The sequence below is a fragment of the Pungitius pungitius genome, chromosome 1 (assembly GCF_949316345.1).
Source record: "Pungitius pungitius chromosome 1, fPunPun2.1, whole genome shotgun sequence".
In the NCBI taxonomy this organism is placed as follows: domain Eukaryota; kingdom Metazoa; phylum Chordata; class Actinopteri; order Perciformes; family Gasterosteidae; genus Pungitius; species Pungitius pungitius.
In genome coordinates this window covers 24,171,551-24,187,172 of record NC_084900.1, presented here as the reverse complement: position 1 = coordinate 24,187,172, position 15,622 = coordinate 24,171,551, and the positions used below count along the sequence as shown (strand labels likewise).

Below are 15,622 nucleotides of genomic sequence, written 5' to 3'. Positions count from 1 at the left end.
AGTTGAATTTGAATGTAACAGAATTGGAGGGTGGATGCAAAAAGGGTAAACAAATCTACACCCTGTGCCAGACTGTCAGTTTAAGGGTGTTCACAGGATGCCCTGAAGTAGACAAACATGTGATTGTTTTGAAAAATGCCCTCAGAGGCTGTAATACGTTTCATGTCAGTGTGACCACTGAATGAGACACATCTGCTCATCTTTACTGACTCATCCGGCCTTCTCTCCCGTCAAAAAGGTGGAACCCTATAGGCTACGTAGCATGGCTAATAAGTGCTAAAAGCTTAATTAGCAATTAACATCAAATTTAGTCAATTCATCATCATTCAAAAGATTCTTCATCATTCTTGACAATGCCATCATAACTCAAGTGAATGCGCCTTGTGTTTCTGCATAACCCCCAGCGTTCACTTCTCTGAAACAACCAGTGGGGACAATGCCCCCACAACTACCTCCACGGTAGTGCGCTCAAGACTTGGCAGGAGCGGGATTTGAACCCACTGGCGGCGCTTACAGAGGCTTTCGGCTCCTTCTTGCACCCCTACACTACCAGTCCTGGTCACATTTTGGCAACTTTGATTCTCCTATTTAACCTTGAGCATGTGAGTTAAACCTCAAAACTCTTTTTAAATGCTAATTCCACATCTGGGCTTGAACCCACAACCTTCAAGTGCAGTGCAGGGGCTTATGTCAGCAGCTCTTCCGCTGTGCTACTTCACCACACACTAACCAACCCTTTGTTTGTTGTATTTAACCTTGAGATTGCTACTCAAACCTGAAGTAAAGCCCAAGACTGGGCTTGAACCCACAACCTACAGGGTAAGGACAGTAGCTCCTCAGCTCTTGTGCTGCACTACCTCACCATGCACAAATTACATTTTTGTTTCTCGTATTTAAGCTTGAGACTGCTACTCAAACCTCAAAACTCTTTCAAAGCAGAAGTGATGTCTGCATGAAGGGGCGTGAACCCACAACCTCAGACAGTAGGTTGGATTCTTTAGCTAAAAATCCCTAAACCAAATCCCATTCATTCTCTATGGTAGTGCTAAACCACTACGGATGTAATATATCTTTGGCCATCTGTGGCGCTGTGGTGCGGGCCGAGCGATTACCCGGATGTAAAGAGTATCTTCGGACATTCTCCGTCAGTCTAGCCGGGAAAGAGCACGGGAGAGACGGCGCACCTTTACCGGACCTCGCGCTGTGTGGAAGTCACGCTGAACTGTAAGTACATTAAATGTAATGTGTAATAATTATTCAGATAAATGCGCAGCGTTTGCTGCTGTATGTTATTTAATATAGATTCTCACCAGATGTTCAGCTTATACAATTTAAACATTGTATACTGTAAACGTATTTAGAACAGTCAACTTTAAAACGTCTTTAGCCATAAATACTGTACTTTATACAAGTGTTACGTCCAATAAATGCATTTATGTTAGTGTCACGTCACCTGTTAGTTGGGTTTGGCTGCATTGTTTACTAGTTGCATATCACAGATGTAACATTACTCAACTAATAAATGAGGATCTTATTAAAGTCAGTCAAATGTAAGCACATTAATGCCTCAATGATTAGGATAATGTATAATATATATTGCATCGCGGCTACTTTTGTTTTTAATCCTCATGGTTTATTTTGATGCTCACTTTTTTGTCTGTAGACTTTGATTAAGTAACAAGTAAGTTACTTGAATGAAGGATTTCTACTTATAAATACAGTATTTACAGCAGGTTGTGGTGTTGATAGATATTCTTACTGTAGTACAATATCTGCATCTGTGTGGAAATGAGAGAACAGACAGGCAAACATGGTTATGTTGTTTATTACATAGTTTATTGGTCAGAAGGTGAACTTTACTTCACACTTCAATACACTTATTAACATGTCATGCTCTTCATAGTGACAGATTAATCTGGGACAGCAGGGATGACGGCTCTGCACCCTTCATCCTGAAGAAGAGCTGTCCTCCAGGTACGAAGATGCACAAGCTCCAGGTGTATCTCCAGAAGCAGCTGGCTCCTCCATACACAGAAGGAGATGCACATCATCTTGTTTGCACTTCAGATGTTCATTTATTGACATGTTCATTGTTGTATGTTTACATCACAGTGAAGGATGAAGAGCAGGAGCTGGGGAGGCCCATGTTGACCATCTTTCCTTCAAAGCATCAAGTGCAGAGCTGTGAGTAAACTTTTGCTCTCTTTTAATTCTTTGTTTCTACCACATGAAGATACTCAATCACTTACAGTTCCGCCAGTTTGCTGTAAACTGTGTATTCTATACCTGCATCCTAAGAATATTCACAAATAGTGTTCATCAAAGTCTTCAAAGTGGTTTCCTTGTTGTCAATTCGAAACCAGTGCACTGTTTTCTGACTAAATCTAGGGAGCATTCTAGTGTACAGCTGCAGTAAAGTGAAGATGTAAAGTTACCTTCTTGCGTCAACTTACTATCAATAGTAATAATTGTGAAAGACACCGGTGTAAATCATTAAACAGCACATTTATTGAATAATACTTGCAAGCGGGAGACACAAACAAGTGGTGCATTGATGATACTCAAAGGTCTTCTTCCCAAGGACTGGAATATGTAGCTGGAAGATAAACATTAAAACTTAAGATTAAAAAGGCCTTAGGAAACACAGAGTGATGGTAATAATCCTTAAATGTATGCCTTCATGCTGTTCACCTTAGGACACACATTTACCTCACAAGTTCACTCTAGATCATCTGGACATTGACACACAAACATCTTGACTATCAGCAGACCATGAACACATGGTGAGAGAGACACGTTAGTCTCTCTGTTGTCTAAGTCAATATTACTTAGACAACAAAGACAAAACATTATTTAAGTTTTTCCAACAATTCAGCATTAACTAGAAGTAACTAACTTGTAGGTCACGTCCTATTACATTAAATTATATGTTTACCCACAGAAGTGTATGATTCTGTAGGTCAGAAGGACTTATTGTACTCTGTCTTCTGTTTTTATAGATGCCACGTTGTCCGTCTCTGCCCCTGCTGTCCTCACCAACTGGACCTTTGTAGACAGGAAGGAGACAAGCGATGGAGCAGCTTTCCACTTCCTGCTTTATAAACACAGTGAGCAGAAGGACATGCTGAAGGAGACAGGACTTACAATACTCTGTAGTCAACATGGAATGTCCCTGTTGTGTTTAATAAATACATCTAATTCACGCTGTCTACATGTCATCAATGAGTTTTGAAGCCATTACACTGGTTTGAACTTTAGCTTCATTACATCCTGTGAGTGAATTCTAATCATTGTACCACCCATCAAATTATGCTGATCATAATGAAATACTGTTTACATGTAGATAAATAGCTAAAATGATGGTCATGATGATGCAAACGATTATGTCAGGGGTACATTAACTATATTGAGACATCACCTGAGTACAGCCAGGTGTGTATAGAGAGGGCGAAAGGACAAACTCTTTCCACTAAAATAGTGATAACCAGCAGACAGCAAAGTGAGGTAAACATTAATTTATTTGTAAAAAAGCTCTTCATCATTCATGTGTCTCTTTGCCCCAGAGTCCAGGAGAACAATTCAGTGCAAGGTGCTGAAACAAGCACAATATTAATAGCTTTAAAGCGCCTTGGACAAGGTGTTTCAGCACCTTAGACAGTGGCAACAGTGATGCACATTTATTGGCTGTCAGTGAGTGCCAGGTATTCACAAATGACCAATGATAACAAGGCTTATTTTTCTTCAAACAAACAAAAAAGTACAAAACAGTTCATGTGTACACTCTGTTGTAAAGCAAATGAATGAAAATAAATTAAGATTTCTCCCCGTCCGGGAATCAAACCACGGTCTTCTGTGAAAATAAAGCTGCAATTTGATTGGCTGTCAGTGAATGCCAGCTATCCACGGCTGGCCGGAGCCTGCAGCCCTTCAGTTGTTCCCTTGTGCTATTCAAGCACATGCCTCATTGTGTCCGTTTCTCATATTAGACCTTGGGATTGTTTACTAAACCTCAAAACTGTTTCAAAATTTACAGTTTGAAGCCCTGACTGCAACCAAACCCTCCTTCTGAGAGAGCAGGTTTGAACTGAGGATCCTCCACACTTCAGCCTTCCTGCGATCTCCCTGCACTGTTCCACCACACACCTGTTGATGCTTTTGAATCCAACCTCGATTCTCATAGATTCTCAGGCTGGAATCCACAACACAACACACTTGTCTGCTGGAATTGGTTGAACAAAAATCAAAATCCATGTGAAAAAAATTACTTCTCACTGTTCTCAGGTCAAATATTTATGCAATTAAAATGAGATTAATTTCAATTAATTACAAAGCCTCTAATTAATTAGATTAATATTTTTAATCGAGTCCCGGCCCTAAATTCAATACTAGAAGAACTAATACTAAGAACTGATACCTTTGATTAAAAAAATACTTTCCCAAAAGGTTAACAGAGAAATGTCTCCACATGTGAAAATGCTTTTATTTTGGTAAATAAATAACTTATCTTTATTAATCAAATAATTTCTAATAAAGAACAATTGGCCTCTTGTGATGCTCTGAACGCACACACACACACACGTTCTCTCTACAGGTATAGGAGGTGACGGAGCGCTGCTGGATCACGGCGTGGCCTTAAACCGGGGTGCACTTACCAGGCAAATGTCCGAGTGCCGGCCTTCTGTGGCCCATCGTTGGTTGCAGGCTGTTTGTCCCGTGGGAGCCACTGCTTTCACTACCCACATTGATGAAAAACACTACACTGATCAGTGATCATTATTCAACAACACAAAAATGGCTGCCCTCCCTTTTGGTTTAAGTACGAAAAAAAACAAAACTGCTGTTAAGTATCACAAATGGTTTTTAATAGAGCATTTATTTTCCAAAATGTAGAAATACTTGTTTTGACAAAAATATTTGGTGAGTGGGTATAATATGCAGGTACTACAAGCTTATAAAAGGTGTATTTTCCATTTGATAAAATGAGTCTCTTAATAAATAGGATATTCTGGGGGCTTAACAGTGAACGGCGGCAGCTGGTGTCGAGTAAAATCACCACCAAACCAAATGTGAACTCCTGTTAAAAACGTTGGCAGCATGTTTTTATCAAACCTCAATCTGTATTAAATAAGATTTAATTCTCAACTTGAATCAATAAAACTCCATAGTTCTGTATCCCATAAATAAATTATTTCTCTGTATCAAAAAGAGAATTCAATATAAAGAACAATTGGCTCATTGTGTTGTACGCTGTGAGTGCACACACTCACAAACAAACCGCACAATTAAATGACATCACAAGTTAAAGTACATCTCCACAAGTATACACAGCTCACTTTGCCCTTTGTGGGTTGATTGAAATACGCATTTTAAAAACGGCAACATTAAATTAAATCAATGTTTGATAACATACATATATATACACAATGTGCCTTTAAAATATACAAGTGTCTCTGTAAAAGATTAAAATGTAAAAAGCTATTGTATAAAAAACGGCAGTGATCCATTCATACGTCTTCTGCGTTTCATATATATATGTCTCTTCTGACAATTCGATTCCTTGGCAGTAGCACGATAGGATGAAGACCTTTTTTAACATTTGATTCAGAGACATCCGGGTGGAGTAAGCTGACACCTCTATGCAGCCCTACGCTTAGCAACCGCAGCAACGCGGCCCTCAACTCCACCAACATGCAAACAGCGTGTGGGTGGGACACTAGTGGTTCCAGGACTCTTTGCGGTGCAAAGACCTCATTCAGATCACGGCGTGAATACAAATTCAACTCGGGGCAGGACCCCCTGCTGCTCTGAGAACAAACGGAAATGCATAGAGGCCGACTGGGCGTGCACGGGGCTCCCTGCCGCCCCCTACAGGTAGTTTGAGGCCACAAAGCCGTGGCTGTGGCTGACTCGGCTCTGGTGGATCATGGCGCGGTCGTACGCCACCTGGACAGACTTGCGGATGCTGGACTTGCGGCCCTCCATAATGCGCAGCTTGTCCGCTGTGTCGTCTACTCCCAAGGGCGTCACTTTGTCTCGTGGGAGCCACTGCCTGCACGCAGAAATACAGATGACTACTTCCACTGCTTTAGACCCGTTTCAACAATTCTGAGCTATATATGTACGTGTGTTCAATGAATATAGATACAAACCAGATGTATTGTGCTAATTTTATGATAAATTAATTTTAAATTAAAACATTTCATTGAATCAATTTCTTTTCTAATGAAAATGATAATCATGATGGATGAGGTATGACTTGGCGTCTGTGTTTGAGCCTCACCACGTCCGCTTGTTGTCAAAGAAGAGCACCAGGTAGAGCCGCTCATTGGTCTCCTCCTGCCTCTGCTCCCCCAGACAGAGGACCTCTTTGGGGGGGACAGGGATGGGCACCCCGTTGTGCAGCATGCCCTCCTCGGGCATCTCCGGGTCGATGATCTGGAACAAACACACTGGAAATGTAGCTCTGTTTCTAGTACTGCACTCACAGCTTTTATAGGAGACTCATCATTTAGATTTTGTTAAAGTTTCTCAGAAGAATGGAGGAATTACCAGAGCAGGATAGGAGGGATATCCCCGACATTTGGCCCAGACCAGATCCAGGGACTCCAGCTCTGTCCCATCCTCAGACAGTACACCATTGCCTGCAAAACAGCAGCAGATATACAAACTATTTTAGAAATAGGCAGAAAATGAATGGGACATTCAAAGATATTTCCAATGAGATTATAGTGTTGTATTCTCTTCTTCATAATGTCCCATAAGCCACAATGATACAGAAGAAATAACTTTTTTAATTCATGTCAACCGTTGACATCTTTAACAAAAACAAAACGTACCAGTATAATCAGAGTCTCCATTCACTATCTCCAGTAGGGGAATTTTGGAAAGAGCCGGTTTCCCGAGGCTTCGTTTGGTTGGTGAGCAGCTGTAAGACAACGTCATTGTCATTGTATCATCAATCAATCATTACCAATCACAACCAACGGGTGGGCCGCGTCTTACGTTTCTCTGTGCAGGACTGGACATTGGCTGTACTCAGAGTCGGACCCGTCGTCTGCTGGCTTGTTGAATCCGTTGGTGAGTCCTGAAAGCAAAGAAGAGAAATCTTAAAACCATCTCAGAAGACCAGGAGGAAAATAAATAAAAAACGATTGATAAGGGCACACAGATTTTAGCCGAATTAAGACCGGAAACACAACAAATGATTAGTTTCGGGCAATGCAAGCTTTCGCAACCGGACAATCAAGGTGGATGTTATGAGTGATGTGAATGAATGAGATCTTTCAAAGAGACCCAATGCTGTTTGCATGCACGTATGGGGACTATTTCTCTCTACGCTACTGAAACGTGATACACGTTTGGTGGCTACAACTACAGCGCGGTCATCCTCCAATCAGAGGGTTGGCGGTTTGATCCCAGACCCGGCTAACCCACATGTCAATGTGTCTTTGTGCAAGACACTTAAACCCACCATTGCTCCTGTAGCTGTGACTACAGTGCGTGAATGTTACTGATGGGCAGGTGCTAACTGTGTATGGTAGATTCATTAGTGTTTGAATGGATGTGAATTGGTGAAAGATGCCATGTGGTGTTAAAGCGCTTTGAGTGGTTGGATAATTAGAAAAGCGCTATACAAGTACAGCTCATTTACCATTTAACAAGCTAACTAGCTGGCTGTGTTTAATCAAATAAATGAAAAAAGATACCGTGATACAGCCAGATTCTTACAGAATACCCTGATAATTTTGGGCCATAGCACCCATAGCCCTAACAAAGTATCTCACCACTTAAATGATTTGGCGTCTTCTCCAGCTCACTATCCGAGCACATGTGCCGACTGGGGGTCCATTGTTCATTGAGGGTGGGGGGTCCGGGGCTTTTCTGCGGAGTCTTAGATGGCGTGGACAAAGGTGTTGATGATGGGGTACTGGCCGTGGAGTTGGGTGCTGTTGGGCCGTTGCCCGGGTTGTTGTCCTGCTGCACCTTTCCGTTCAGCAAAGCGTCTCTCTCTCTGAACAGCTTAGCTCCATTTTTGGCCTTTCTGAATAACACAGAGGTTCTTCGTCCAACTCCTCCGTTGATGGGCTGTGGGAGAGCGACGAGCTCTTGTACCCAGTTGGCCCCCGCCTGTCCTTCGCTGTGCAAAATAGGGGGGAGCAGGACTTGCTGTTCCTGTGTTTTAGTGCAATTTGTGTTCTCCGGGGGGAGATCCGAGAGGTCACCGTCCATCTTCAGGCGTTTGCAGGGCCAGCTGGAGGACTGGGGCTCCCCTGTGATTGGCCGCAGGGTAGGAGGTTCCAGAGGTGCATCCCCGCGTCGCGGAGGAGGCGCCGGCCCAGTGGGTTCCAGTGTCGGGGGAGATGTGGATTTGAGGTCATCTGCAAGAAAATAAATATTGTATTCAATTTCCATCAGAGTGCATTGCAAATGAATGCCCATTTAGTATGTAGTGTGAGGTGGGGGTGTAGTTTTCACTTCAGAATGGCTTACGTTTCATTCTATCAGTACAACCTGTTCAAAGGGAGTTCTCCAGATATGGAGGACCTTATCAAGGCGAGTGAATACATAACTTTTCTCTCACTACTGCACACCAGCAAGATGATAACATGGCAGTATTTCAAGACTCGGACACAAATCGCAGGTATTGTGCTGCGCACCGCTAACGTGGCGAGAGACAGTTTGACCTGGCTAGCCAGTGGTCAGAAGTGGGATGACATGGCATGACTGGACGTGGCCAATGGAGAGTGGTGAGTCCATGAGTGATGTACAGAACAGGTGCAGACACAAGGTGCACTGGGAGAGAGGAGTTGTGAGGCAGCCATGGCTAACGAGACTCTGTGGGCCCCTACTTACTAGACTGGAGACTGTGGGGTGGTTGGGGTTGGTGCGTGGGGGGGACCCTGGCTCAATTACCTGAGGACAATGTTCCGTTAGCTCATGTTCACAACTGGTCTCATTGAAAACAGAGGCTTTTACAGGTACATGCATTTGGCAACTTCATACTGTCAAAGCGCCAGTGGTTCCCACCACCCACCTTTGTCCTCATCTTCCTCATCATCATCATCATCATCATTGTTGTCATCGTCGTCTTCCTCCTTCAGATGTCCGTTGTGACGGCTGTGGCGGGGGTGCTGGCCCTGCCTGTAGCGGATGTTGTTGATCTCGCGACGGAGCAGGCGGATGCGTCGTGTTCGGGCGCCACTGCATCGCATGGAGGAGACAAAGTCCATCTTTTCCAGCAGCTCCTTCAGCTGTTCATCCACAGTCATATGGAGCCGGTTGTCTGGATTCAGCACGCTGTCGACTGGACACGACAGAAAGGGGTTAGACTGACAGGATTCTTCCACAATGGTCGAAACTTTCAGTTTGCCAACGTTGCCCAAAGACAGCCTTTACTTTAGTAGTACTAATCACCAGTATGAGAAGGTCTCTAACAAGCGACACAACAGCAGCCTTATTATTTTAAACAAACTAAGCCTTGTTATTTACGACTGAGTGTTTTTTTTTTTTTCTGTCTCTACATAGTTGCGCGTTTACAATTCTCCTCTGCTCTCTGTATCGTGCACAGTGGTTTCCAGCCGGATGCACAGGTGAGCGCACACTCCCACCAGCTGATAAGGCAATGAAACAAAGCCTGAGTGATTGATAGACAAATGGTAATTTTGTAAAACAACAAAAACTTTGAGTTGCTGTGTACTAATGTGTACTAGTGTTATCGTGGAAAAATAGTTAAACATTGATAATGAATTGTACTGGATCCTTTACCATGCATCTAGATAAGTATCAAAGATGGTTAGATCCAGGCGTGTTTATGAAGTAAAACAGATGTGTGTGTCACATTTCCTGTGGCGCACCACCACTTTAACTTACCATCGTCCCAGGTGCAGCTGCGAAAGTCTCGTTTCTGCGGCGACTCTGAGAGATGCATGCCGGTGCTCAGGTCCAGGCCGGTGTGTGTGGCTTGGCGTTGTGCGTGGCGCAGCACGGCACCCCCCAAGTCTCTAAGACGCAGCGCTACCCGGTGGAAGACTGTGTCCTTGCTGTTGTAGAGGAGGCAGTTGGACACCATCAGGTGGAAGTCTGACTCCAGGTCAGCCACTGAGCGGTAGGCGTGACTCTCCAGCTTAGAGCGCATAGTGGAAAAGTCCATTGGCTGGCTGATGAACTCCAGGTAGTCAGGGACCTGGACAAGAAAACAGAACTCTAAAACATTAATTCCCGAAGGGATACATACAGGCCAGTACAAGCGAAATGAGTGAAAGTAACAAAGGAAGTTGTACGAGGAGGTGCTGTTTGCTTATACATCGATAGCTTTGATGAACACAACATCAGTACAAGAAAATATGTTTAAAGTCGAAATTTCAGTTTCATGAGCAACTCTCACTGCAGGCAGAAGAGAAACAGATTTATAATCTGCATCTTAAATCAGTTCACTTCAATCATTTTTGAGTCAAGTACATTCAGCAAATATAAAGCCCCGTTTTCCTCACAATGGTAATAATGTCACATTCTGAATTTTGCTACCGGTCTGATTTCTCCCTCCAACTGTCCTCTCCACAGCAACAACCTGTTTAAACACATCTGGTCTTGGGCTATGTGGGCTGTAACGGTGTCTAACCTCCTTGATGTCAACAGGTTCTGCAAAGATCTGGGCTGTGTCCTTCTCCTGTAGCTGGTCTAGAGTGGAGCGGAGCAGCACCAACATTGGGGTCAACTGCATCTCCAGAGCTTCCTGGTGGACTTTGACCTGCAGTTGTAAAAAGGTAGGCCTGTGATGTCACCGTATGTGGAAGTTCCAACCATACAAGTTTCAGAAGAAAGTCTAGGCAGACTGCCAAAAGCAGAATGGTCATTCAGACATCTCAGACTACATTGGTAAACACCTGACATTAGAAATAATGCATTCTCTGTAACAAACATTAAATTGATACATTTTGAACCACTCAATTAATTGCATCATTACTCATCATACTCATTAAGTTTGATTGATAATCCTCTTGTTTTTGACTTCTTAAATGTGAATATTATGGTGCTGCTTTATTCATTTAGAGACTGTAAACTGAGTATATGAGAGACATTGGAAAAAACAGTTTGACAAGAAAACAATTGATTATTGAAAATGATCTACAGTTTAAATAATCATAGTATCTGTACGCCTTCAGAACATCAAAAAGATAAAGGATGAAGTCAAAAAAGCATTGTATGCACCTTTTTGAGCATGCAAGAGTCATCCCTCATCAAATGTACCTGTTCTCGTTTGAGTTTCTCCCTCTTGCGGATGAGCTCCACTAACAGCCGGGCTTTCTCGAGGTCATGCCGAAGCTTCTGCCAATATCTCAGTGCTTCCCTTGCAGCAGAAACCTTCTCATCCACCTGAGGCTACAAAGTAGAAAGACATCTTTTTTCGAGCAGGATTGTATCAACACTTGATCAGATGTATCTAAGAGGCAATCATTTTGTTTTAGAAATATTCTGAATGACAATGACTAAATAGACCAAATGTAATCATCAGAACAAAGACAGTCACAGAGACTATAGAAAGGTTCCCTACCAACACCTGTTCAACCGTCCTTTGCGATTGGATGCTAGAGTGCAGACGCCGGACCAGTGGCACCCCGTTCCTCGACTGACGCTTCAGCAGCCAGTAGCTATGCACCCGATGCATGAACTGTTTTTTTCTTTGGAAGAGGATTCCTTTACAGATGATATTCAGCCTGCACAACGGAGATAGATGCAGTTTGTCAAACTAACGTACATCGGTCAAGGTATTTCCACCAGAAAACTGTGATTGTACAATTTATTGGTCTGAAATCATGTGGTTCAAAAACAGATGAACAGCATTGAATTAGATTTTAAAAAATAAAATAAAACCACACACACACACACACACACCTGCTTGTGGGTATCTGAGGCACCAGTGCTTGTGGTGAAGCAGTGAGTTGTTCCGTCGACAAGCCCTTCTTCCCTTTCTTTTTATCCAGCTTGGCATCATCTTCCCCCTTCCTGCCTTTTTTTGGCGTGGCGGGGCCCTCTGTGTAGGCACTTCTTCCTCTGCTAGCCCTGCCTCTGCTGCCCACCACTCTCCCTTCTCCCTCCTCGTCTGAGACGGGCTCTTGTCCTGGTGGTGAATGGGCCTCACAGAATGCAGTCTTTTTCACAGAGAATGTTGTCCCATTCACATTTGTCTCTCGCACAGGGTCAATCTTCATAAACAGGCCAGCACGCTGAGCACACGTGACGTGAAACGCAGTGTAACAGTTAGCCTTGTGGCATTGAATTGATGCACCACGGCCTTTCTGCTTGCACAGGTAGCAAGTCAGTTTCCAGCGTGCTGGGGGGATGTTACTGACCCCTTCCACTGGTTCCAGAAACACTGTGTTGGCAAAGCAGACTTCAGGGATCCAGATGGCACAGACGACATGCGCCCAGCGGCCGTCACTCGTTTGTTTGAAAGCACCTCCACGGTTCGGACACAAAACACAATCAACGGGTTTCTGAGGGGACTGTAGGCAGCAGCGGCACAGCCACTGGCCCTCGGGGATGTATGGCACACCGTAACACTCCTGGTGGACGGCCAGGTTGCAAGAGTCGCAGAAGAGGATGACGTTGCTGTTGAGGCACTCATCATCCAGGCACACGCAGCAGAAGGCATCGTCGTCAATAGCACTCTGAGAGGGCGCCCGGCTGCGGGCTTCCCGGTACGCCTCCTCCTCCAGCCGGTCTACCAGCAGCTCAAAGTTGTCTGGCGTGACAGCTGAGTAGCCCTCTGACTTCCGACCAGCATTGACCATCTCCAGCCAGGCGGCGTCTTCTTCGTCCATGTCATATTCTGCCTCAGCTTCCAGCTCCTCAGCTAACCGCTCAATGTAACGATAATATGCCGCGGGCAGAGGCGGCGCGTCGACTGCCCTGAAGGTCTCTATCACATGATACTTAGGTTCAGGCAGGGTCATGTGCTGATGCTGTGATTCGCTACACTTCTCAGGGGACGGTGGATGAGAGTTGGGGCAGTGGTTCTTAGAAGGTGGTGGCGACTTGACAGAAGGACATTTAGAGTCTTTCCTGCGGCCCCTGGGTGTGGTGGGTTTACGGGCTGTTTGGGCACTGCTGGTGGGAGGTGATGACTGCTCACTGTTCTCCTTGTTGCTGTTACACTCAATAATGTCCTGAGCCATCATCTCATCTTCAGTTATGATCTCCAAGGGTTCCAGAATAGAAATTCGATGAAGCCTACCATCCAGTTCCACCTCCACCACCTTCTGCGTCTGTGAGTAGGACAGGGTTTCTCTACTTGGAGATGCTTTGAGGCTGTAAGGGGATGGGGATCGCTGGCGGGCTCCCCCACGACCACCAACTGTCCCATTGGACTTCCTAACATTAGATCCATCTCTTGCGGCCGCCTGGCCTTTTCGACGTGGCTTCCTCATAGGCCACTGGTCACACCTAACCTCCTGTGAGTATGAAAAGAAGAACTGAAAATGATGAAAAATAAACAAAACATAGACTGTATAACAAGAGGTATCAGTTGGTGCTACCGTGAAATGTTAAATTGCTATGTCATCTTGCTATAGTATTTAGTGGTTTGTGTCTGTTATCTTTATTGTGTATGAATCCATTATTCTTATCTAGCAGGTTTTATTGGACGGTCTTACCTTCTCTTATGATTTCTTTAGATTTATGCGAACAAGCTGAATCAAATGCAAAAGTTGTGTATACGCTTGAAAGACATTCAAAAAAAAAATTAAGTCAGTGATGCCTGTCTGAGCGTTGGATTTACTATGGTTACTATCAACTGTAGTTTTATCATTACTTCACACACTGCAACTCATGAAACTATAATTCAATCAATCAATAATTAGGTAAATGTGTACGCCAATGTTTTGACAGCTAAATTAAAAAATGTGGAAAAAGAAAAACGATCCCTTGATCTCATGTTGGCAACTCCTATCAATGCTAGCATGCGCCACATCAAAATAACGACACAAAGAGCACAGCCAATCAGCTTTAGACGAGGCTTGAATGATCCGGCCCAGAACCAACCAGCTTTAAGGATACCAGATCAGTGTCCTTATTTTGGGAGAAAATGTCAGCCATATTTACGGTTCCAAAAACAAGTAAAAACTATTCTTCGGTTTAAATGTAAATTACCGTTTTTCAAATGAATGCTATAGCGGCGGTTTATTTCTTGATCTGGTCAGAAGGAAAAAGAATGGCCCAGCATTGAGAAAGTACTCCTATTCGGACATAAAAGTACAGAAAGAAGTAACGTTAAGAGTTAACGTTAGTTAACCTAGGGTTACAGATATCACTAACCTGCTAACTTTACAACATAGGCAGAACTAAGTGTCGCAGCCGTGTTATAGTTCCACGTTGACAAGGTGCAGGACATGTTGCCATGTTAAAGAGACGGAAGGAGTTCAGAGCTACTGTATAATAACTAAAAGGTACGGAGCTAATTAAGTCGTCTTACCTATTATGGCAGCAGACTGACACAGGTAGCTCACAGACGGCGGTCTGAAGCCGCTTCGACAGTAATGGTTGCCTAGCCAGCCGCCTTACTTGCTGTACTCTCGAAGCTAACTGCTACCAGTCAGCTAGTTTCTGGCACAGCCGGTAAATTTCGCTATTTTAAACCGCTCCAGTTTCTCCACAACAAGGCGTTTTGAAGGCACGCAGTCAATTCCAACGGTTTACTGAGAACAGGACTGATATATTTGCGTGAAAAATCATCTGAGTGAGAGTTTATTATCGACTAAATCTTGCGAGAAGGAGAGATTCTAGCATCTTTCGGCTAGCTGTTTGGAACTCTGAGTATGTGCTAAATCGATACTGGCATGAGTAACCACTTAGGACTTCCGGATTCATGTTTCAGAATAAACCTATTATTGGCGCACACCGTGTTTCAATGTGGAATTTAATACGACACGGAATTATATTATCTTTCTACTCTCTAACACAATTTTCTGTTGGAACAAATTTCCTTGATCCAATCATAGGGCATGTTATTTTCAGCTATTCAACTGTTCAGAGCTGCTGTCTGGTTCGTTTTGAAATAAGGAAATGATTAAGACTTGTTTAATTTCTCTTTTGGGCATTCTTAAATAACTCACTTCAAAAGAATAGATTTATTTTTAAGCTTTATTTTAAGTTTGGATTAATCAAATAGCTGTGCGAAATGGAGATGTAATTCTGCTGATTTTAACATCGGTAGCTGTAATTTTATTTTGACGAATTAGCTCACTTCCGCTTTGATGTCCGTCTGCAGTGACGCTACCTTGATTGCGACAGTTTAATACTTTTAGCCCGCTCCGTTGACGTAACCACGTCGTGTTTTTCGCGCGCAAGCTACTCCACAGGGCCAATGACCCTGCATTGACATGTATTGATCGTAGTAAAGCTTTATGCATTCTAAATGTGTAATTTTCAGTTCAGATGACCAAACTACAGCTCTGGACTAGTGGAAACTTGATCACCTGTTCTGCTTATGTGTGCACACGTGTGCTCAAAAAGTTGTTTACTCTTTCGATCTACACACCCTTACCTACTCATAGTGAAAGACTGGCATATTATCTGAGGGTAGAAGAGTTTTTCAATTTGGGTCATGATACTAGCTAGTGCAAAC

General features: G+C 43.6%; 1 protein-coding gene and 1 long non-coding RNA gene across 3 annotated transcripts; one reads left to right on the top strand and one right to left on the bottom strand.

Moving 5' to 3' along the window:
- The first annotated feature begins 1,148 nt into the window (after positions 1-1,148).
- LOC134131173 (uncharacterized) lies at positions 1,149-3,202 on the top strand. Of its 2 annotated transcripts, none has more exons than XR_009956612.1 (4): positions 1,149-1,224; positions 1,904-1,974; positions 2,113-2,184; positions 3,000-3,202. It is a non-coding gene; the product is annotated as an uncharacterized LOC134131173 (long non-coding RNA). The 2 variants fall into 2 exon arrangements; XR_009956613.1 differs by having other exon boundaries at positions 1,174-1,224; positions 1,910-1,974.
- Positions 3,203-4,816: 1,614 nt separating this feature from the next.
- Positions 4,817-14,841, bottom strand: brpf3b (bromodomain and PHD finger containing, 3b). Its single transcript, XM_037480194.2, has 13 exons — positions 14,471-14,841; positions 11,893-13,451; positions 11,552-11,714; positions 11,248-11,379; positions 10,619-10,747; positions 9,871-10,183; positions 9,035-9,304; positions 7,785-8,378; positions 7,003-7,084; positions 6,837-6,925; positions 6,550-6,641; positions 6,281-6,435; positions 4,817-6,049 (listed from the first exon to the last, which is right to left on the bottom strand). The coding sequence occupies exons 2-13, from the start codon at positions 13,425-13,427 to the stop codon at positions 5,866-5,868; spliced, it is 3,738 nt and encodes a 1,245-aa protein (XP_037336091.2). The 5' UTR covers positions 13,428-13,451; positions 14,471-14,841; the 3' UTR covers positions 4,817-5,865.
- Between the last annotated feature and the right edge of the window lie 781 nt (positions 14,842-15,622).